The sequence below is a fragment of the Nannospalax galili genome, unplaced genomic scaffold, assembly GCF_000622305.1.
Source record: "Nannospalax galili isolate Female #2095 unplaced genomic scaffold, S.galili_v1.0 scaffold517, whole genome shotgun sequence".
In the NCBI taxonomy this organism is placed as follows: Eukaryota; Metazoa; Chordata; class Mammalia; order Rodentia; family Spalacidae; genus Nannospalax; species Nannospalax galili.
In genome coordinates this window covers 999,912-1,023,232 of record NW_008340098.1, presented here as the reverse complement: position 1 = coordinate 1,023,232, position 23,321 = coordinate 999,912, and the positions used below count along the sequence as shown (strand labels likewise).

The 23,321-nt window shown below is 49.6% G+C and overlaps 1 protein-coding gene across 1 annotated transcript in view; it reads right to left on the bottom strand.

Annotated features, from left to right (window-relative positions):
* Nucleotides 1–9,774: 9,774 nt before the first annotated feature.
* The window catches only part of Kcnk3 (potassium two pore domain channel subfamily K member 3), a 41,282-nt gene continuing 27,735 nt past the window's right edge, over nt 9,775–23,321 (bottom strand). Inside the window, exon 2 of the mRNA XM_008835002.3 lies at nt 9,775–13,055. Coding sequence (XP_008833224.1) covers nt 12,109–13,055 — 947 coding nt within the window. The 3' untranslated portion in view covers nt 9,775–12,108. The remainder of the gene's footprint in view (nt 13,056–23,321) is intronic.

Here is a 23,321-nt window from a genome sequence, read left to right as displayed (position 1 = left end):
CTATGCTTTGGCCATTTGTGACCTTTTGTGTTCCTGGCCCTCCGCTGCATGAGGAAACTTCATTATTAAGAGCTGAGAGATTCATTAGTGTCCTCTTCTTTACCCCTGTTGTATGTTCCATGAGCCTTAGGTATAGAGGTTGCATTGTACAAGTGTCACTTAGGCCTTGGCAATTCATAGACAATGTCCATGTGTGACCAGTTGTGGTGTTTGATAATAGTTTCTAGCTGGTGCAAAATGAGTGGTGACTGGGATATATGTCTATAAACATAAGGATACATATTTTGCACATAGTAAGAAATCACATTAGTCTAGCGATGTGACAGTTTTGGAATTTTCTCTAAGATCTATGACCACCCCAGCCATGTGTATCTGGTTATGTTTACAGTACCACACTTGAGTTTCCTCCCATCGAGTGGGCTTTTATCCAATTAAGTAGCTGTTAATTGCCCCCAAGATAAAAGTGCCACTACTGCACCAATGACGTATGCTGTGCTGGTTATTGGTGTGGTTATTTGGTCTTGAAGCTGGTGTTGGATCATCCATTGATGTTTTCCCTTGGCACCTTCATAGTGCTCTTCAAAGTGATGAGAGTTAGCCTTCAGGGGAAATGGTTTCAGGTCAGTTGCAGCTCTATTGCTCCAAATCCTGTATCTGAAGTATGTTCTGTTTTTGGCAGTAGGGGCTTACCTTCAGGTTATGGGAGACCATCAAGGGCTGTGGCAACAGCCTGAGTAATTTTGGGAGTCTCTTGGACTACCCTGGCCAGCAACTCAAAGGAAGATCTCTCCTGTCTGGTACTGTTTCTTGTTATGTAGCCTTTAGCTATACACATGGACTCATGTATAGATAATGTATGTGTAATTTGTCAGTTGGTTGTTGGACTAATATGGTTCCTTCTGGTTTTTTAAAACTAGCTAGTCATTATTTATCTCTCCTCTCTCTTTCACTGTCAAACCCTTCTGGCATGGTTTCCCCATCTAAAGTGTCCCCATTTTCCCATGTCTCCCTTGACAATTCCTATCTCCTGTGGTCCCACCTCTCTTGAGCTCCTTCTTTCACTTTATCCCCAAGGTTCCTTGTATAACGCCCCCCCCCATTTGAATAACCCCATTTTTATCCATTTCTCCCTTAGTAGCACCTGTTTCCTACTGTTCTTCTCTCTCAAGTTCTTTCTTTCCCTTTACCTCCCTGGTTCATTTTCATTCTTCTGGTTCCTGTTATGTATGGATACATACTCATAAGGATTTGGTGCAAGGATCCAGATATGAGGGAGAACATACATCATTTGTTTTTCTGAGTCTGTGTTACTTCACTTAGTATAACAGTTTCTAGTTCCATCCATTTCATGATTTCGTCTTTTTTTTTTTAAACCTCTGAGTAAATGTACCACATTTTGAGGAGTTCTTTTCAGAGACCTTTATTCAGGTGAAGCTGAGATTCTTGATTTTGCCGCAGAAAAGAATCTCAGGACCAGCCAGTAAGCAGAAGAGTTGGAATTTATTGAGATTTTAAACACAGATTTAAGCAAGGGGTAACTAGATAGAGGTACTCAGGAAAAGGACAGACACATGCAAGCATGGGCCTGGGTATCTCAAGAGAAAGCGCGCTTAAGTGTCTTAACAAATTATGTGTATGATTTTGATGACTCTCCAGTTACCACTGAAAGGGTTGTTGGGAAATGTTTTCCCCTCTTTTTCTGGTGAATGAGATCACAGAATGGTTTCTGAGGTGTCTGGGATAGGACTGAAATCTGAGACGGTAAAACCTTGGGCCACAAAGGTTACACGGGGAGTTCTTATGAGATTCCTAGAAAATTGTAGGTTATAGCTCGGTAGTAAGACAGGCCATACTCAAAATTATGCACTTAGGTTTTAAGCATAGTCCATTTCTATATTTTTTAACATTCTTATCTGAAATATCTCTATGTAAAAAGAATATTGTCTCTACAGAGGCAACCTTCACAGCAAATGTTAATTATGGTGGAATTTAAAAAATTTTTAATTAATTAATTTTGTGTGTGTGTAAATACAGGGGTGTGTATGCCACAGTGCTGTGTGGAGGTCAGAGGACTATTCTTGGGAGTCAGTTCTCTCCTGCTACCTTGTGGGATCCTGTGATTGAACTCAGTTTTTCAGGAAGCACCTTTACCTGTTTGGACCATCTCACCTGCCCTGTGATAGACTCTCAGCTGGTGAGATGCTTTAGCCAGACTCTGAGGTGAAGGACTCCTTTCCCTTCCCAAGTCCCCTTAATTTTCATTGTCTTTCTCTTCTGCCTCAGTTGGAACCACACAGCCTTGACTTTGAGACCTGGATTTGTTGCTTACTAGTTAGGTGACCCTGCTGGGCTCCATTATCCCCTTTGGGTAGAGCAAATTGAACCTCCTCCTGAACAGAAGCCAGGAAGGCTCTCTCCCACTCCTAGCCCAGTGCCTGGTACACACTCCCTCCACATTCCTGACCCTTGGCATCAAGTTTCACAAGGGGTCTTTAGTCCCTCTGCTCAAGGACAGATCTGCTTCCTATGCAAGGAGCTTAGTCAACTGGAAGGGGACAGAAAGTGCTGGACTCAGCACAGGAGTTGGGATGGGTGAGGACTGAGTCTATTGACAAGGAGCAGTCCAGACAAGATTTGGTAGCTGGTGTGGAAGTTGTCTGAGCTGGGTGAGGAAGCACCTGCTTTCTTTTTCTTTTCCTTCTCTCCCCTTCTTCTCCCCTCCTGTCCCTCTCCTCTTCTCTCTTCTTTTTTAAGAAAGAGTCTTAGGTAGCTTAGGCTGGCCTCAAATTTGCTGTGTAGCTGAGGATGACCTTGTGGCTTTGAATTCCCTGACATCCTGCTCCACCTCCCAAAGTATCAAGTGCAGGGATAACAGGCATGTGCCATCATGCCTGGTTTATGTAGTGCTGGGGATCCAACCCAGGGCTTCACGCATGCTAGGCAACTACTCTACCAACTGAGCTGTGCCCTCAGCCTTCACTTGCTATTTTCAGCAAGTTAAAGTCCTCAGACCAGGTCACTGACACACGGGAGACTAGGGAGCTGTGGTAACGTGACTGGAATCCAGCCACCTGCTGACTTTGATTAAACAGACCATTTTAGAGTACAGATAAAAGGAGGTGGTGAGGAGCTGGAGCCAGCAACAGTTCATCAAGAACATTCTGGAATAAATGTCATCTGGAATTAAGGGCCTACTATCTGTTCCTTTCCTCTTGTTATTTTCATCAAAGGCTTGAATAATGGCCCCAAAGCTTGGATTATCAAATCGGGGAGAGACATAGGGCTGGGAAAGGGGAGGAATCAATGCAACATGGAACCAGGCTGTGACCCTGGAACACCAGAGAAAGTCTGGGACGCCAGCATGGTATGTGTAGTTTTGCACTGACATGAAGTGGAGCCATGACTCAGTCTCAGCATAGGAGAGGCCTGGCTCCAAAGGTATACAACAGATCCTAATATTTTCTCTTGCCTTGGAATTTGCCACCAGAACACACAGCCAAGGACAAAGAGGTGTGTGTTTCTTGTGCTCCTCAACCTGAATACCTAGAGAGGAGGGAGGAGGGAGGATGGCTGCATTTGTAGGTTGAAACCCTGGGAATGAAACCCAGACGTGAAAGGTATGAGGACTTCCTCAGAGGCCTTGAAAGATGAGGGCATTTTCTTCCCTGAAGGATGGCTGTCCTTGATGGGGCCTTGTTGCTCACTCCCTGTGCCTAGGATGGAGGGGAAAGAGCAGGGGCAGAGCTCTCAGGGGGTCCTGCAGGCACTGTCTGCATTCATACTGTCTGGCATGGTCAGGGTGTGTGATTGTCTTGGGTGCCAAGTGGACAATGGAAAGTGGCAAAGGGCCAGTTTGGGGGCCAGAAGAGGCTATGGAGACTGCCAGGGAAATTCTGTGGAAACATCAGGTTGTCCCTTTGTGGGAAGGGTTGGGAGAAACTCCTGTATGGGTACTGGACCCCAGTGGATGCTGGCACCTGCATCCTGGCCACACAGAGGGTGCCACTGTCTCTTTTGTCATTCTTCCCAGCTGGCTGTGGAACAGCCAGAAATAGAAGGTGGGGGTGGAGGAGAATGCTTCTCTTCCATGTCCAAGTTCCTTACCCGAGGCTGCGGCTGGCTCTGTCCTGGGAACAGGGAGAATATCAGCACTTGGAGGATTTGACATGGAGGTTTCCAACTGGGTTAGACTGGACTGGGTTCCTTTACACCCAAGAATGATCAGAGGTCTTTGCGACTGGCCCTCAAACATCCTTTAAGAGACAGGAGTGAGAGATTAAACCCGGGCTCTGAAAGAAGAGGTAAAACAAACCAACAAACCAATCAAACAACCCTATTTCTTCCTTCTGGTTTGCCAGGGTCAGGCTGTGCAGTAATCCTGTTGCAGAAACCTATGGGCCATGGGGTTTTGGGTTGCCAGTAGCAGAAAGCCCATTTGGGTCCATCACCTTCCATCTTCCACGACAAATGGTCCCCAGGTCAGGCCCAGTAAAGCGCTTTATCTTCCTTCCTTCACCACCTTCACTGTGTCTGTGATGTTTTCTCTCATGGTCACAAGGTAGCTGCCACAGCTCTGAGTGCTACATAGACCTGGTGGAGTCCGATGAAAGTAGAATGGCATTTCCACTCCTGTGACGTTTTCTAGGAAGTGAAAGTCCTCTCCCGGTAGTCCCAATGAAGACATCCTGAAGAGTCCCAAATTGAGATCAGACCTAATCCAGCCTTGGTAACAAAGTTAAGGCCACTAAGATCAGCTGAGTCCCTGGGCTTGATTTCAGGGAAGGGTGGGCATCTGAAAAATGTCAGCCTTCTGTCACAGGCAGAAGGGTAGCTCTTTCTTAGTGTCTGCCATAGTGATTCTCATGACAAACTCCAGGGGAAGGGGCTGGTGGGCTGCAAGCTTAGTGGAGGCAACTATCTAAAAGTTAGATGTATGCTTGAGTTGCATTACTATGCGAATCATATCTAGACCAGAGGAGGTGGGCGGGTGCTACTTCTGCAGTGGCTGGGACAACACAGCATATCAAGCTACTGGGCTAGAGGAATGTTGAAGCTGTTCTTAAGAAGGGGATCAGGTTGGTGGGGCATCCAGACATGTGGTTACAGGAAAGGTAGTCGAAAAAGTTGAGCATTTAAACCTAAGAAGCCCTGGAGCTTCCTGTCCACGTAGGGAACCATTTTGACTGGTTTGGATGACATCCTCTGCCTTCCAGTGACAGCCTCAGAGGGACAGGTCCAGGCTAGATGCAGCTCTTGTTTCAGTGAAAGGAAGACATGGTGGTCCTTAGAGTTGCCACTCAGTGGGTGAGAGGACTTTTTGGAAGGATATGTCCTGTAGGCCAGGGCTACTTGCTGGGGGAAGTAGATTCTTACTTGGTGAGAGCTGAGTAGGGTAGACCTGGGGTATCGTGGGAGGGCTGAGCTCAGGTGTTAGTGGGTACACCCTCCAGTCTCTGGGACCTTCTTTGGGGAGGACAAGAACCTGCTGCACAGGACCACTGCCAGGCAAGTGTCTGTAGAGCTTTGCTGGCTCTCAGATCAAGGCAGAATGAGATTCTTTGCTACAAAGAAGGGGAGAGAGGACTGGAGTGCAGGCAGAGGACTATGGCTCAGCCAGGCTCCCAGTCCTGGGACATCTTTGCTCTTCTAGGTTCAATCCTCACAGTCTAGGGGGACAGTGTCATCTCTCCAACTCTGAGGCTGAGTCCAGAGCAAGGTCAGGCCTTCCTGCCTCTGATCCTGGAGTGAGCCCACTGTATTCCACAGTCAGGGATGATCTTGTCTCAGGTGCCCTCTTCTAGGGAGCAATATCTGTGGCAGAGTGCAGACGTGGGGAGGTGGCCTGGGTCAAAGGTGTTGTCTTTGTCTTCTCCCTTGAGGGCAGGGGTTGTTGGCTGGACATTCTACTGATCTTGGTCCAAAGTCCAGGGCACAGGGTGATGTGGGCAAAGGGTTCCTAACTTCTTGGCCCCCTTTACCAATGACTTTTGGGAACTGTGTTTACCTGGGCCCCTTTCTACCCATGGAACCTGTCCAGCACACTGAGAAACTGTGAATAGTGAGGTGCTGACTGGCCCAAAGCCCTGGGAGACTGACTGCAGTCCTGGCCCTGCATACTACTCACCAGGAAAGCTCTGGGCTCTGCTCAGTGCCTCTGACAACAAGCTCTCTGTATGGTCCTCCAGCTGTATGTAGATCAGGGTGTTAATTCTTGTTTAAATCATGTTGTCCTCATGGTCAAATGAGAGCATGACATGGGAAATGTTGTTAATGTGAACTTTTGGGGAGGTCACTGACCAGAGGGTAGCATGGAGGTCAACCCCCCCCCCCACCCCAGGCCCTCTCTGTAGCTGAGAGATGGGTTAGTGTGAGTCTTCTATTTTACCCAGATGTGGATGCTGTAAATTTCCAGCATCAAAGTGAGTCAACCCCAGGATCAGCAGCTTTCTTCCAAAATCAGATGTAGAGGAGCCTGGGCTCTCTCTCTCTCTCTCTCTCTCTCTCTCTCTCTCTCTCTCTCAAGTCAAGATCTGTGACTACTAATCCTGGCTGTATCATTATCTTCTTTCATGACCTTGAGCATGTCCCTTCTCTGTGAACCCAGTTTCTTTTTTTCTCAAAGTCGGGATTTGGTCCTCCCATCGAGGTACCCATGCACATACACATTTCTTCGCACCCTTTGGCAAGAGGGGGTGGCAGCTGGATGACTGTTATTACTGCAGCATCAAGGCTCTGCTTGACTGTGCAGGAAGACACTGAGTCTACCAAGGACTTATTGAGCCCTCTGAGAAAGTGTCCCTCAGCCTCATAACCTGAATCCAGCTTTGGGACAGAGAGGGAACATCTTGGTCTCATGTTCCTCAGTGACAATGGCTGAGGCAGCCCTGGGCAAAGAGCTCCTTGTGGTGACCCTGGGCAGTTGCTCTTTCCTCTATCTGTCCATTCTGACTTCATCCTTCCCTGGCTCTGCCATCCCTCTTTTGCCCTGGATGAGCATAGTGGTGTATGCTGTAATCCTAGCATTTAGGAGGCAGAGACAGGTAATTCCTGGAGCTCACTGGCCAGCTGGCTCAGACTATTTGGCAAGCTCCAGGCAGTGAGAGATACTGTTTCAAAAACAACAACAAAAAAGGGGAGCTCTTGAGGAACAATACCCAAGGTTGTCCTCTGACCTCTACACACATATCCACCTGCACACCCATGTGACTGGGACTACTGCTAGGCAGTGTCCAATGGGGTGGGTGAGGACACATACTTTGTCCATGCAGCCATCTGCCTGGGTCCCAATCCCAACTTTACCACCAACTTACTGTCTGATCTTGGGCCAGTGGGCTGCTCATGGTTTGACCTGGCACATAACTGAGCACCATACATGTATTTTATGTTGCTATAGCTAACAATTATAGATATACTACAAGTTACATTTATTTATTGATTGATTAATTGATTGATAGAGGGTCTTAAGTAGTTCAGGCTGACCTCAAATTCACTGTGTATCCAAGAGTATCCTTGAACTCCTTTCCTGGTCCTCCTGCTTCCACCTCCTAAATGCTGAGATTATAGGCGTGTCCTACCTTTATGCAGTGCTGGGGATCAGATACAGGGCTTTGTGCATGCTAGGTAAGAACTTTAACCATTGTACTATATCCCTAATCCCTAAACTTCTTGTAGTAGTAGGGGATGAGAGGGAAGGATGAGGCCAATCTATCAGTGGTAGTATGATAGCTGAGCAGGTCTCAAAGTATGCTTTGGGAGACTTGGAATGTGAAGTGTCAGGCAAACAGGAGGTCTGCTGCTTGAGATGAATTTGAATGGTGCTGGGTTAAGCCAAGGTAAATAGTGTCTTTGTTGCAGGACTTCTCAGAACCTTTAATTAAGCTAAGAATCTTGTGATACCCCAAGATTCCGGGATGTATACAGACTTCTCCCAAATTCATTTGACCAAGGATCAAGGACTGCCTTTCTTTTCCTTTTTGGTGTTTTGAGAGAGGTGGCTTGTAGTCAGTCCACACTGTAGTCAGGCTGGCCTCACACTTGTGTCAATTCTCCTGCATTAGCCTTCTAAGCTTGGAATCACAGTGTGAGTCACCAAGCCCTGCTAAGTCCCTTTCCTATGAAGCATGCGTGACACATTCTGAGAAGAGTTGCCATCTTACCCCTCTTTCTTTCTTAGCTCCCAGGAAACTTGTTTTCATCAATGTTCACCCAAGTCACCAAGCCAGTGGGAACTTGAGACATTTGTCCCCAGCTCCTCTTCAGTGGAGGTTTTCTGTCTATCTTCCAGGACAGGTGGCCTCAGATGCACATGGAAGTGAGGAGGACAAGGCTGGTAGCGTCTGGACACAGAGAGCCCAGGTCAGAACCCCCACAGTTCTGAGCTATGGGAAGTTGTAGGCAGGGCTGGGTGCAGTTCCCCTGGGGATCCCTGCAATGCCTGTTTGTAATTGATTTGCCCAGGCGATGGTGAAAGAAGGTCAGGAGCCATCGTGCTTGTGTCCTGCAAGCACTGCTTAAGAAAGCACAAATGACCTTGTGCTGGCCACCACTGACCTCCAGGAGTGATCCACCTCTGCTGACATTGCATTTCACTGATCTGAGAGAGGCAGGATTGGGCCCTGGCTGGGAGACCCAATTTTGATGAAGTCATGTTAGTAGTGAGGAAGCCAAGGGAGTAAACCATGGTTCTGCTGTGCCCACCCCAGGGCCACATACTACCAAGGAGCATGTCCCTAAACCTGCATGCTACCGCAAGGGGCAGCCAGAGATGCATCCTAAGGGGGCTGGCTGCACCCATGTCCTGGAGAGGGCACAGATGTCACCCCTTCTTTCTTTGAACCCAGAACCTCCATCCTCATAAATAAGTGCTTGTCTATCTTTCAGTTGCTCTAAGTAGGTAGGAGGGAAGATGGAGAGGGTGTCCCTTATTTCTCTATCATGTTAATCTGTAGGTACCAAGTCACTGTGGGTAGAGAAATGGACTGAGTGAATTACAGCTAGCATGTATAACAGCAGACAGTATAGGACAGATCTGTACATACTGGTACATGGTAGAATGGTTATGCAGAGAGATTGTGGTGTCAAATGTATTGCTATGGCTCATGCTCAGTGAAACCTGAAAGCAACTGGCTAGCAATCCTGGTGCCGGCACCAACTGGGCAGCGTGGATCTGTCTTCTACATCTGTCTTGGACTCAGGTTTATTCTCAAACCTGAGGTGTCCCTCTACACCCTGAAAAAAAGAGATCCCTAAATAAAAGCGCTTGTGATGTGCTCTTCTTTGAAAGAGACATTTGTGTGTCCATTGGGCCACTGAGTCAGAGGCCTCTGCTGAAGTAGAGGCCATGTCACTCCCAGTTGACAGGGAGGTAATGAGGGAGCCGGGGTATGTCCTGTTTGACTCTGTAGGCAGGGTGAGGAGGGGAAGAGGGGGATCCCCAGCTTTGCTTCTTATCCTAGGTCACCATCGTTCATGGCTGTGTGAATCAAGGCAAATGACTTGCCTTCTCTGGCCTCAATTTACTTATAAGAAAGAGGGGTAGGACAGGGCTATTTCTGAGGCCCCTATCACTCTCAGTCCAGGATGACACTGAAGGGATCTGGATTGTTTGGGAAATTCCCATGTGAAGCCAGGATTGACTCCAGGGTTCTACTTAAGGCTCCTGAAGCAGAGCCCGAGGGGAATCTGCTAGGCTCATCTGTAGACCCTACTGGGTCGGGTGAGGGGACGACTAGGCAGCAGTAAGAGTGATCAATGACAGAGGAGCAGGAGTCGGAGCCTGGTCTCCATGGACAGCATTTATTAGGCGCCATTCTCAGTGTGAAGACAGATGGGCAGGAGCTGCTGAGAGGGGCCAGGGCAGCCACAGCTCAGGGACTCAGGGGTTGCCCGGGTGGGCGTGGGTGTGGGGCATGGCACCCACACATATTGCATATTCTGTGGCAGTGTGCCCAGGCATAAGGCATTGGAAAAGCAGAAAGGCTGCCTGCAGTGGGAGGGGGTGAGACGGGAAGTGACAGTGGCCTTCTAGTTCCCTAGGCAAGACCCTGTGGGAGACCAGCAGTCCCCCATGCTCAGCCTCTAGGGCCACTCTGCCGCCTTCCCCACCCTCTCTCTGTAACTTTGGTTGTGGCTCCCTCGGATCTGACGGGACTTGACCCCTCGAGGGCGGGGTCACACACAGGACAAAGGCAGCCAAGCACTGACCCCAGCCCAACACAAACACAGACAGCACCTCTCCAGCTCCTGGGCCCCACTCTCCTTGACACATGGGCAGCCAGCTCTTCCACGTGGACACAGAACACATGCAGGCCTGATTTCTTCTATCTAAGGAATCCCCAGGGACTAGAGGACATGGTGGGGCTCCCTCTAGCTTCCCCAATGGCCTTGCTCAACAGTGCGGAGCTGGCCCTGGAGACAATGGAAGGCAGCCCAAGGGAGGAGAAAGTTCTTCCTCTTCCCCTTTTTTTGTGGTGCTGGGGACCAAACACAGGGCCTTGAGCATGCTAAGCAAGCATTCTGATGAGCTACATCCCCAGCCCTACACCTGCCCTTATGGTTGTTTTGGGCACTATCCTATCTCAAGCTAAGGGTTACCACAGCAAGCCATCCTCCTTCTCTGATTCTGGGGTGCAAGTCAGGGGGTGGGGGAGAGGTAGAGGGCATACCAGGTCTAACCCCTTCCCCGCCAGGAAGTGTTCCTGGCTGTACTATAAGTCTTACTCTAGCAACTTGGGACACAGGTACCTACCCTGACTATGGGGCCAGGGATAATGTCCCAGGATAGACCTGTGAGCTGTTTTGGCTGCTCTGCCCAACCCCCTAAGCTCCTAGGGTTCCAGCTCCTGGCTTTTATTCCATGATACCCAGTCCTGCTTACCTTGGTCCCAAGGACTCTCTGCTTGTGAGCAGGCAGTCTAGAGACAAAGCTCCATTTAGAGCCTCAGCCTCTAGGCTAAGAGCAGCAGAGACAGAGCCTTGGCAGGGGCTCTGACTGGGACTTTTGATTCTGGTTTAAGCCCCAGATCCCTACACAATGCCACGGTGCTCTGGGCAGGGGCTCTGCCTTGAAGAGCAGGCTGAACTGTGAGAACAAGGAAGAGCACTTAGGCTGGGAACAAGCCTGTGGGTTCTCGTTCCCCTTTGTGACCTGCATCACTTTGGGCAAGTCACTTCACCTGTTTTCTTCATCTGAAAAATGGATCTAATGGGAGTGTTGTGACACTCGAATGAGGAGGCAGGACAGGGTTTCCGGGATTAAAAAAACCACTCCATGTACTGAAGAGTTGGTGAGTAGCAGCAGCAGCAGCCAGGGACAGCAAGCAGGAGTCTGTGTTTCAGATTCCAAGGGCAGAGTCCTGAAGGCTCCAGTCTCCCAGGGGCCCTGAGAGTGGCATCAGACTCCAGGTAGCTCACCTGCAGGCCCTGTCACCCTGCAGAGCTGGGAGCCACTGTTTCTCCACTCTTCTCTCTCCAGCTCCTGTGGCTGACCTGTCCGTTCATTTCGTCCTGCCCTCTGGGGACTAGCTTAAGGGACTGCTGAGGTTTCCATTTTTTCCATAACTGCATAGCCATGCAAAACGACACAGAAGATAGTGGAAGGCTAGGAGACACTGCTGGGGATGAGGGAGCTGGGTGGGACTGAGTGGGTGTGACCTGGACAAAGACACCCTGGCTTTTGGAGAGCCCGGGGGAGGTATAAGTAGAGATGCAAACGAACAGACAGAAGTCCCCTAGGGAGGTGGGATGACTGGGTCCCAGCAGGGCTTCTGAGGTCTGGGGAGCTTCTTAGCTTTCCGAAGGGATGGGAAGCTCCCAGTGGCTGCCTTCCCTCGGTGGACCATCCTCCCCACCCCCAAGTTTCACATTTCTCGGAATTCATAGGGCTCTGATGGGGGCTCCAGGGGTCCTTAGACCCCCGCCACCTGCTGGCTGGTGCAAGCAGGCACAGTTGAAGATGGAGGGGCTGGGAAGAGGGTGGTGGTGGGGGACTGGGGGAGTCCCACGAGCCCGAAGGCATCTGGGGAAGGGGGCTCCTGGCTAACTCCTCCTGCTCCTGCAGGCTGGACCCCGACCCCGCTCGCTGGCAGATGCTCCAGGCCTGGCTGTGGTTCACACTGAGCTCCTGCGCTTCATGAGGCCACGGAAGGTGGCCAGGCTGTGCAGGCCGGTGGACACGGAGCTGATGGCTGAGCGCTGCGTCCCGCTGCACAGGCAGCGGTGAGAGGGCGTGTCGCTGTAGCGGCCACCCCCTCCCGGGGACGAGTGGCTCTGCTCCACGCATGTGTCGGATGTGGAGAGGTCCCGCGGGATGATCATGGGGATGGAGTACTGCAGCTTCTCACGGCTCTTGTACCAGAGGCACGAGCACATGGACTGGAAGTGCAGCACCTCAGCGTAGACGTTGCGGAAGCCGCTGCCGCCGACGCCGACACCCACGCCTCCCGGGGCCGCGGAGCACGTGGCCGAGTCGCCGGGATGTGCCCCGTCGCTGAGGCCACCGCTCAGGCAGCTCAGGCCGCCCAGGCCGCCCGCCTGCCCGTTGTGCGTGAGCAGCGCGCGGTGCTCGGCGTCGCGCTTCTCATCCTCGGCGTTCATGGTCATGAATCGCAGCACCACGAGATTGAGGAACGCGCCGATGACCGTGAGACCGGTGAGGATGTAGACGAAGCTGAAGGCTACGTACTGCGGCTGCGTCTGCAGCGCCTGGTCCTTCTGCAGCGCCACGTAGTCGCCGAAGCCGATGGTGGTGAGTGTGATGAAGCAGTAGTAATAGGCCTGGAAGAAGGTCCAGTGCTCGTAGTAGGAGAAGGCGGCTGCGCCGATGCACAGTGTGCTGATGCACGACACGAAGCCGATGAGCACCATGTTGGCCATGGACACGTCGGCGCGCCGCATGCCCAGCCCCTTCTTGGCCCGGTGCAGCAGGTACCTCACGAAGGTGTTGATGCGCTCACCCAGGCTCTGGAACATGACGAGCGTGAGCGGGATGCCTAGCAGCGCGTAGAACATGCAGAACACCTTGCCGCCATCGGTGCTGGGCGCCGCGTGGCCGTAGCCTGTGGAGAGCAGGGGAAGAGGAGAGAAAGCACACGCTGTGGGGTTGGCCTTGCAGGGACCCTCCACTGACGCCTGTCCGCTCCGCTCCCTACCATGCAGGTTCTGGGCCTGCCTTTCTTTTCTCTTCTTTTTCTTGTTGCTTTCTCTTTTTTTTCTCTCTCTCTCTGTGTATGTATGGTACATATGTGTGGAAGGAAGAGGTTGATGACAGGTATATTCCTCTATCATTCTCTACATCATCATCATCATCATCATCATCATCATCATCATCATCGTTACTATTTTGAGGCAGGGTCTCACTGTGTAGCCCTGGCTGGCCAGGAACTATGTAGACCAAGCTGGTTTCAAACTCACAGAGATCTGGCTGCCTCTGCTTCCCAAGTATGAGATTAAAAACTTGTACCTCCACACCTGACAGCCACCTTAGTTTTTGAGACAAGATCTCTCACTGAACCTGGAGCTCACCCTGGCATCCTTCTGTCATGGGAGAGCTGAACTCAGGTCCTCACACTTGTGCAGCAAGCACTTAACCCACTAGACCATCTCTCTAGCCCTTCTCTCCCTTCCCTTCCTCCTTCTTTCCCCTAATTCCCTCCCTTCTTCCCTCCCTCCTTCCCTCCCTCCATCCCTTTCTCTTTTGAGTCAGGGTGTAGCTCTGACTGGTCTGGATATGTAGACCAGATTGGCCTTGAATTCACATTGGTCTTCCTGCCTCTGCCTTCCAAGTGCTAGGATTATAGACACATGTACACTACCATGCCCATCACCACAGTTGACTTCTGGGCCTGCCTTTCAATATGTGGGCACATCCGTGTCCTGACATGTTGGGCTAACCCCATGTTTGGATCTTTGAAGGCATTCTTATGACCATCCCAGAAAACAGGAAGGAAGAAACAGGGAGGGCTCAGCGATTTTCCAGGACCATACTGTTTGGAACATGTTTTCTTCAAAACACTAGTATTGGTGGGTGTGGTGTTACAGACTTAATCCTAGCACTTGGGAGGAAGAGACGGGCAGATCTATCTACATAGTGAGTTCCAGGCTAGCTGGGGCTACTGGGAGACACTGAAAAAGACAAAAACAAAACAAAAAACCCAGAAACCAACCAAACCAAAAAACCCCTAAACACACACACACATACACACACACACACACACACACACACACACACTCCCACATTCCTATAAAACAAAACAAACCCCAAACAACAATAACAACAAAAACCTACTAGTGTTTCATATACCAAGGAAGGAGCTGGTTCCTGCTGCTGCTGGGAACTCTTATCCACAGGCAGTTGGCATGAATAAATGGCAGTCAGCTAAGAGCTGGGTTCTAGTCTAACATCTGTGGGCTCTGTCATGCTCCCTGTCCTCCGTGGGCCTCAGTGTCCTTGGCTACAGGGGAAGGTGGATGGGATGGCTTCTGACATAGTAATTCAGTGTGGAGGGATGGAAACTGAGGCTTACATGGCTTCTAGATGATTTCTCTGTTGCAGTCAAAACTTAAAGGGTAGTGATGTCTACTGGGGGCCTCCAGTCTCCCTGAGTACCTGGCCCAGCAGTGGTAGAGAAAGAGATAGGAGGCCAGCTGCCTGAGCCCCTCCTAGCTGGATGAGTACACTCCAGGGTCTCCATCCTGGCTGGGACCAGGGCACTGGGGTCTTCCTATGGGCTTGCTCCATAGGATATTGCCCTGGGCAAAGCAGGAGTCCAGAGTGTCCTTTTGAGAGTTACTATCACTAGCTGGACCATCTCTATGCTCTCCCCCATTCTGCACCTGTCCTCAACGTTTTTTGTTTCCATGTTCTCTTCCCATCTAGAAGCTAGGCAGAATCAAACCTCCCTCTGAACTGACCATCAAATGGCTGTCAAGAATTTGACCCTGTTGGAGCTGGAGAGATGGCTCATCAGTTAAGAGCACTGGCTGCTCTTGTAGAAGATCCAGGTTTGATTCCCAGCACCCACATGGTGGCTAACAACTGTCCATAACTCCAATTCCATGGGATCCAATGCCCTCTTCTGACTTCTGTGGGCATTGCAAAACATGGGTGTACTTACATACATGAAGACAATATACTCATACACATAAAAAAATAAAATTAATAAATAATTTTTTTTAAAAAAAGAATTCTGTCTTGAGCTGGATAAGGTGGTGCATGCCTGTTGCCTGAGCATCTGGGAGGCTAGGGCAGGAGGAGTGAGAGTTGGGAGGCAGTCTGTGCCACAGAGTAAGACTTAATCTCCAATCAAAATCTGCTTGGCTATCTAAAGGAAAATGACCCAAGATGGGAACTCAGAAGCCTCTGAACACAAGTTCTGGCCTCATCACCAGTGGTTTTGTGACTCTGAGCAAATGAATTCCTCTCTTTGATCATATTTCCTCATTTGAAAAAGAACTCCTCTGGTCTGGCCACTTGCTTCTCCCATTGGCCCAGGGAGAATAACTATCTCAACTTTTGCTAAGATAATTATAATAAAATTATGTTGGCAGCCTTTCCAAGTTTTCCTCTTTTCTGTGTCTTATGAGAGTGTAACCACATGCTACTTCTTCCAGGCAGTCTTCCTGGATTCCACCTAGCCGAAAGTGATCAGTGCCTTATTTGGGTGTTACTGAGAATACTCTGCTTTTGAACTCTAGAGCCCTCAACTACATGAAAGTAACCATAAACTTGGGGAGGCACTGGTAGGCCTATCATGGTCCCCTCTAACTTCGACCTCCTAAGGGAGTCTCAAATACACTTGATGATTACATTGTTGGCCAGGATATTGTGTGTTTTGTGTTTGATCTGAGTTCAAATCCCCCCTCTGTATCTATCTATCTATCTATCTATCTATCTATCTATCTATCCATCCATCCATCCATCCATCCATCCATCCATCCTCTTTGAACCTTAGTTTCCACATCTGTAAAATGGGGCTAATAAGTGACCTGCAGCAAGGGCTTTAGGAGGAATCAGTAGATAAAGTATGAGATGTACTTAGTCTAGAGCTCGGTATATACCAAGTATCCAATAATAGCTCACTGATTAATAATGAAGGAGAGTATTCTCACGTTTCCAAGAGAGCACCAGGCTTGGTAGCAGCTGAGTTCCAGTAAAGCTGGTGTTTCTGCCAGCCCAGGGCTATTTGAATCCTAAAGCCCAGGGAGGTCTGGGGACAGCTGTTCTGGATGTGGAGGCTTCAGGGCTGTTCTTAGAATGGTTTCCCTGCTCCCACTGCGGCAGCCAGCCAGCGACTGTGTCCCTTTTGCCAGAGGTTGCACAGCTGAGCTGTTGAGCTGTGGTACTTGGCCCTTTCGTACCCCAGCAGGGTGAGAACAGATTGTGCCCGCCAGCTAGTCCTGGTAGCCACACCACAATGCACCTTGACAGCTGTGCAGGCCCCCACCAGAGTAGTTTCTCATCCTGTCCTTCCCTGTCCCCCAGACCAGCACTGTGCAGTATATTGGGGCCTGGGACATGACACTGGGAACAGGGCTTCACAGACAGTGTACAGTGTGGATATGACCTAAGCTGTGTGACCCTGGGCAAAGCTGTTCCTGTCTCTGGGCTCACTTGCCTTGTCTGTACTTGAAGGCAGAGGGGTGACCTAAAAACTGGTAGTCCATGTCCTGGTCACTTGCCAGACCTACCTCTAGGAGTAAAAGAGACAAAAGAATGGGAAAGTCAGGTCTTGTGAAGCACACAACAGAAGCAATGGTGAGGGGACTCATGGGAAAGCACGCAAGAGCGCAGGCAGAAACAGGGCCCTCTGTGGGGGAAGCCATAGCCCACCATCAAAGGAGGAAGGTTAGAGGAGGAAGGGACTCCTCTCTGCCTCTACAACTTACCCTGGGTTCCATCATAGTCTATGACTTCTGAGGAAAACTCAGTGCCCTTCTGCTTGGCAGCATCTGCCCACATAGGCTGCCTACAAAGCACTGGCTCCACCCTGCTGGCTATGGGCCTTGGGTGCCATCCTGGACCGTCACATGACACCCAGAGGTGCCTCTACCGCCCTGCCTTCCTCCCTCTGCTCCTGCCCAGCTTGGGGTAGGGTGGGATAGGCAATGCCCAGAGGCTAACTTTAGTCATAACTATTCCCCACCCCCTACCAAACTTGGTGACTCTCAAAGTAAGTGATTCATTCAGGCCTGACCAGAGGTTCCTACTAGGGGCAGAACCTCTGCCCACTACAGCCATGGTCCTCCCAGGATGGCCCAGCTCAGAAGTGCCTGACCTTTGGGGACAGATGGCCAGGATGGCCTTCACTCCTTACCACAGGCCAGGCTTTCTAATCAAAAGTTCTTACCCTTCAGATCCAATTTTAACTCTGTCCTCATAAATCTTCCCCAAGGTCATACTAGCTCTGTTTTAGGCTGGGGTCAGGAAGTCTTGGAGGAGGCCTTGTGAATTAGTGGTGACCACTAGGCTTTTCTGACTTAGCATTCATGCTGATGCCAACCCAGGAAGGGAAACAGGCCCAGAGGAGTACATTCCATGTGAACCCTTGACCTCAGGTGATGCCTCTAGCCAGTGGAACAACAGGTGGGAACAGGAGGGTGATGCCAGGGAGATACCTAGGAGACTGACACTTTCCTGTTTAGGGATGAGGGTGAGCATGCCCTTGTCCTATTGTCACTGGGTGAAAGAGTAAGGGAGCCATGAGGACCTGCTGATATGGACGTCTAGCTTGGAGAGCTGCCATGTAGGGTGGAGCCAGTCCCAGGGGACCCTAGACTTCTGGGAAGTCACCGGGAGTTTGGCAGCAGGGTGACTGCCTGAGCCCTGCCCACATTGGGCTTGGCTTTGTAAGGGAGACGGCACAAAATGTTACCTCCCCATTCTGCTCTGCAAATCTCTAGTTGAAGGGCTCTGTTAGTCCCTCTGTGGCACTGTCACTCACAGGGGCTGCCTTCTGGGGCTGATTTTCTGGCTATTCTCTACCTGTTGAACCCATTAGCAGAACTCACACCCTGAGCATGAGACTCTAACACCTGCCTCTTTGAGCACTCACTTGGACTGTCCTCATCTCCTCCCCCTCCCTGCCTTCCATCCTGAATTTACCACAGGTGTAAAAGTTCCAGTCCTTGTTGTTATACATATAAACAGTAGAAGAGCAGAGAAAGAAAGCAACCTGCTCAAGGTCACACAGAGAGTGAATGACTTAACCAGAGCTATAGTCTAGGATACTTGATTTGAAAGCCAATGTTCTGTTCATTGTTGAACCTCTCCTGGTGTGGCTGAAGCAGCTTTACCTTTTCATTCAACTGGGGCCAGCAATGTCTCATGGGAAATAACTTAGTTAAGTATGGGTCTAGAACTGATTGGAGGCACAGAAGCCACCAAGACCAGTGAGGTGGTTCATCAGGTAAAGGTACTTGCTGCCAAGTCTGATGACCAGAGTTCAGTTCCCAGGACCCACATGGTAGAAGAGAATTGACTCCCACAAGTTGTCCTTTGACCACATGTGCACAATAGCACATATGCACAAACACACACACACATAGTAAATGTAGTAAACATTGTTTAAAAACATAAGCTGCCTGAGAATGCCAGGTAACTGGAGTGGACATAAATGTTAATTATTAATATAAATATTTTAGGGTAGCAAGAAACTACTTCTAACTCCCTTAGGATGGAGTTAGAAGCCTTAGTAGGCCTCTGTTCTCTTCAAGATATCAGGAGCTCAGACACTGGCTTCTAGGGGCCTCTGGGACCTGTGGGGAGATTGGGTCTGGCCCTCCCTCTTCCTGGTCTCTTCTCCCTGTGGCCTGGTTTCTTCTAATCAAAGCAGAACTCTGAGTCCTTGGTAATGGCCTGGCCTCAGCCACCTGCTCCCCATTGGTCTCAGGAGCATGTTAGCCTGCCTGCTTGCCTCCTATCCTTGGCCTACTTGGCCCCAAGTAGGGAGGGCCCTGACCACAGCCTCGAGTGTGTAGGGCTGGGAGGCAGGTGGCTGGGGTCTGTCTTGAGCCTGGCCATAACTGGATTGTGTCTTGGGCAGTCCGTTTCCCTTTCTGGGCCTCAGTTCCTCATCTCAGCAATGGCAGATGGGCCAAGTTGCAGGCACCCACCTTTGTACACTGTCCTGGGTGCCTTGTAGTGGTTTTTCAGTTCACCCACCCACTCATAGGATCAAAGATTTCATTTGTGATGTAGGATGTGTTGATCAAACATGGTGTTTTACTACATAGAGCAGGCACAGAGTAGATGTGTTAAAGCTGTAATTAGTTTATTTTTCCATCAAAATCAATTAAGAACACACCTGTCAATCAGAACTTTGGATTAGCATGGGATAATTGATTTAATGAAACTGAATCAAGCGATCCTTATATCCTGGAAATGCTGTAGATGGGTAAGGGATCTGCAGTTCACTGAAGTAGAAGGAACTCTGCAGCCACACAGCTTTTAACCTTGGCCAGGCTATGGAACTTTCTGAGTCTTGGTTTCCTCATCTCTAAAATGGGCACAATGAAGAATGTATCTTATAGAGTTGCTGAGTTGGTGAACTAGCAGACTTGAAATGCTTAGGGCTTTGGGATCACAAACATGAATGTGAATGTATTTGGGACCCCCAATGTTACCTGCTCATTAGAGTTGCTTTTAGCACCAACATTCTACAATCAGTGTTTCTCGAAGTTACTTTCTGAAATACCAATGTTAAGGGTTGGTTGGTTCAATGAAATTGGAGGAAAAGCTGGACTAAACAGGATTTGTTATCATGTGATTTAAGTGTCACAGTGTCATAACCTGTGTTCATCTGCAAGACTGGGAGAATGTGTCATGGTTCTCATGTATTTGACCATGGAACATTTTTCTCACAGTGCTTATTGCTAAACAGCAGTTCCTTGGAGCATAGTTTTAGAAATATCAAGAACCTATAAGGTCTTTTATTCAGGTTATGCTTTGACTCCAAGTCTCTGATCCCCATCCTTGGGCAGACTGGACCTACACAGTCCTTGGCAGTGCCTAGCTGTACCCTGTCTTCCAACAGACTCACTTATCTAGAGTAAATACAGCCTGGCTGGGACTGATGTTTGTCCCTGAGGGAAGATGGATGAGGTGACCTATGACCTGAGATACCCAAAGACTTTGTACACTGGGCTGATGCTGGAAATGAGGGGGAGGGACCGACCTGGGGGTGATTCCTTGGCTTGGTGGGCAGCCAGAGGGCAGTGTGGGTTCTGGGGAGAGGCTGCTCCAACAGGGAGGAGGGGGGGCACCAGAAAACCAGCTTACCTACTGGGTGGAAAGGGTCAGTAAAGTCTAAGCCAAGGGGCACCTGGGAAAGAGCCCTCAGGGACTCTGCCTCTTCAGGAGCTGAAGGTCTAGAGACAGCAGCAATGTGGCATGGGACCAGAATTGGTGCATTAAAGGAGATGAGATGGAAGGCAGACAGCACTGGTGTCCAGGCCTTACTCTGAGGGTGAAGGGAGGGACTGCTGGTGTGCTAGACACAGGAGAGTGAAGGTGCTCTCCCCCACACCCCAAGATCTACTCAAACACCACCTTGTTTAAGAACCTTCTAGAACTTTCCTCAAAGCACTGGAGGGACTTCTCTTTCTGCCCTTCCACACCCTCCTTTCTGTGCACTTGCTTAACTGAGGAGCCCTGCATGGCTCTGAACCACTGGATGATGGTATGTTCCTTTGGTGTCCCACACAAGACAACTATTGTTCTACCCAGGAAGGCCAAGCTTCTAGAAGGTGAAGGTCCTGGAGGCCTGTGCAGTCTGTGATGAAGACCCCCTAGAGATCCTTGAAGGAGGACCCTATCAGAGCTCTGACCCTCACTATAGTCCCCTTGCCTTAACTCTAGGTTCTGAAGGAATCCTTACTGCTGTAGGCCTGGTTGAGCCCAGAACCAGGCCTGAGAAGCCACCAGGGCTTCAGGAAGCTGGGTGGGGGTGGGGACTGGCGTGTAGAACTGGGTCTGGAGTTTGTTGCCCTCCAGGCCAGAGCTCCTGGAAGGCCAGCACTGTTGCATAGCACCCACCCCTTTCCCAAGGCCTCTTTGCTATCTTGGCATCTCTTCTTTCAGCTCCTGCTCCCATTCTACATCAGCAGGTCTCCCACTGCCCCTTCCTGACTGCTTGACTTTCCCTTTTCCTGAGCTATCTCCCACCCACAGGTGTCCCTGTTACTGACTAGGGACCTCTTGTGCAGAAGAGCTCCAGCATTCCCTCCCCCACCCTCCCAGGCCCATGTGGAATGGGGGAGCTGAGAGGGAGGGTGCTGGTGTCATGGAAAATCCCTGCAGCAGCCAAGGTCAGTGTTTGCAGACACAGCCTGGCCTACAGCCAGGTCTGCCTTAAGGCCCAGCTAGCTCCCTCTGGCCATCCCCCCCGAAGCTGGCTTTGTGCAAGGGCCTTATAGGTCTAGATCAGGGACCTTGAGCAGGGGCCTTAGGAGGTATCAGTGCAACAGTCTAGGACACCAGGTGATTCAACTTGCCCATTTTACAGAGAGGTAAACTAAGGCACAGAGGACAGACCAATACCACAGCAAGTCATGGACGGAGCAAGGACTGGAATGTCTTAACCTAGCCTCTCTGCCTAATGCTGCAGACGGGAGCATCCTTGTCTGTTCCACCAGTCCAGGGAACAGTGAAGGCCAGGATAGAACTGTCTATCAACTCAAGGCTAGTTTGCAGTTGGGCTACATTCAAAGCTGGGGATGTGGTAAGAGAGGTAGACCAGATGATCAAACCAGGGTCCTTGACCTCAAAACACTTTCCATGTGGGAGTAAAGCAGATGAAATCCTTTGGTGGGAGCACTTCAAAAGTTCAGTGTCTTCTCCAAAGATTACTACAATGCCTGCTACAGAGAGGTATGACAAAATTGGCCAGTTTGGGGAGTGGTTTGGGTGCAGGCAGAATGAGGGATAGAGGTGAAGAACTCTGTGGACTCAGAAAGGGCTTTGAGGAGGAGGTGGCATTGCTCTGACTTCTGAAGGGTGGAAGGAAGATGCAGCATTCCCACAGGAGGAGCTGTTGAAGCAAGGGTACCCAGGAAGCTGCATCAGGGACAGAGAAAATGGTTCTGGTGGCATTGTCACCAATGGGGTTGAGTGGGGATCAACAGATTCACTCAGGCAGCTTAAATCCACAGCAAGATCCTTGGAAATGCATCTACTCAGGACCCTGTGGCAACACTTCTACAAGTCTGCTGGGAAAATAACCAGAGATCTGAACAAAGATTTATGCACAAGGATGTTTATAGCAGCATTTTCATTGTGAAAAGTTGTAAACAGTCCAAATGTTCACCAACAGGGTTTGGTTAAACATATTAAGGTGTATTTATGGGGTGGAATATTATGCAGCCATTAAGGTGCTATTTTTGAGGTGTCTCTTAATTACCTAGAAAACAGCGGTATTATGTTGAAAACAGTAGGCACAATGTTTTCTGTATGGTGGCACCCTACTCTAAATAAATAAACATAAAAAAGTAAATATACATATAGAAAAATAAAATGCTAGAAGTGCACCAGAAAGCTCATAGAGTTTATTCCTGAATAATAAAGGTATTATTGATTTTTAATTTTCACAGTTTTATATGTTTAATAAAAAATCCATTGTTATTTTTTATGGTACTGAGGGTTGATTCCAAGCCTCACACAGGCTAAGTGCTCTACTACTGTAAATATAGTATATTCACAAACCCTCAATTAATTTTGTAAGTGAAAAACGAAGAATTATTATTAAATTATTATCATTAGGCAGGATCTTACCAGTTCCAGGCTGGCCTGGAAATCCTGGGCTCAAGTGATCCTCTTGCCTTAGCCTCTTGAGTGCTGGGATTATGGACATGGACCACTACATGGGCCTAGTGAAAATTGTAACAGCTAACAAAAACAACAAAAATCTTCCTGGGTTCGTGGAGCAGGAAGTTAGGTTGAAAGGCAAGAGTGATTGAAGTGGCAATGTCTAAAAGTTAAGGAGCTTTGAGGGGTAGGCTCGGGAATTAGAATTTTATCTTGACAGCCTTGGGGAGCCATTGACAGCTCCTGAGTAGAGGAGGGATGAATTTCCTGACATCTCTGGGTAGAGGTGGAGTGGGCATGGGAGATTGGGAGCAGGAAGATTAGGAAGCCTTGGCATGGCCTGGTTGAAAGTGCCTGGACCTTGGGGCTGGAGAGATGGCTCAGCCGTTAAAAGCACTGGTTGCTCTTGAGCAACATGGGGGTTTAGTTCCCAGTGCCCACATGGTGCCTAACAACCATCCTTTAAGGTCTGTTCCAGGGGATCTGATGCCCTCTTCTGGCCTCCTTGGGAATTGCACATAAT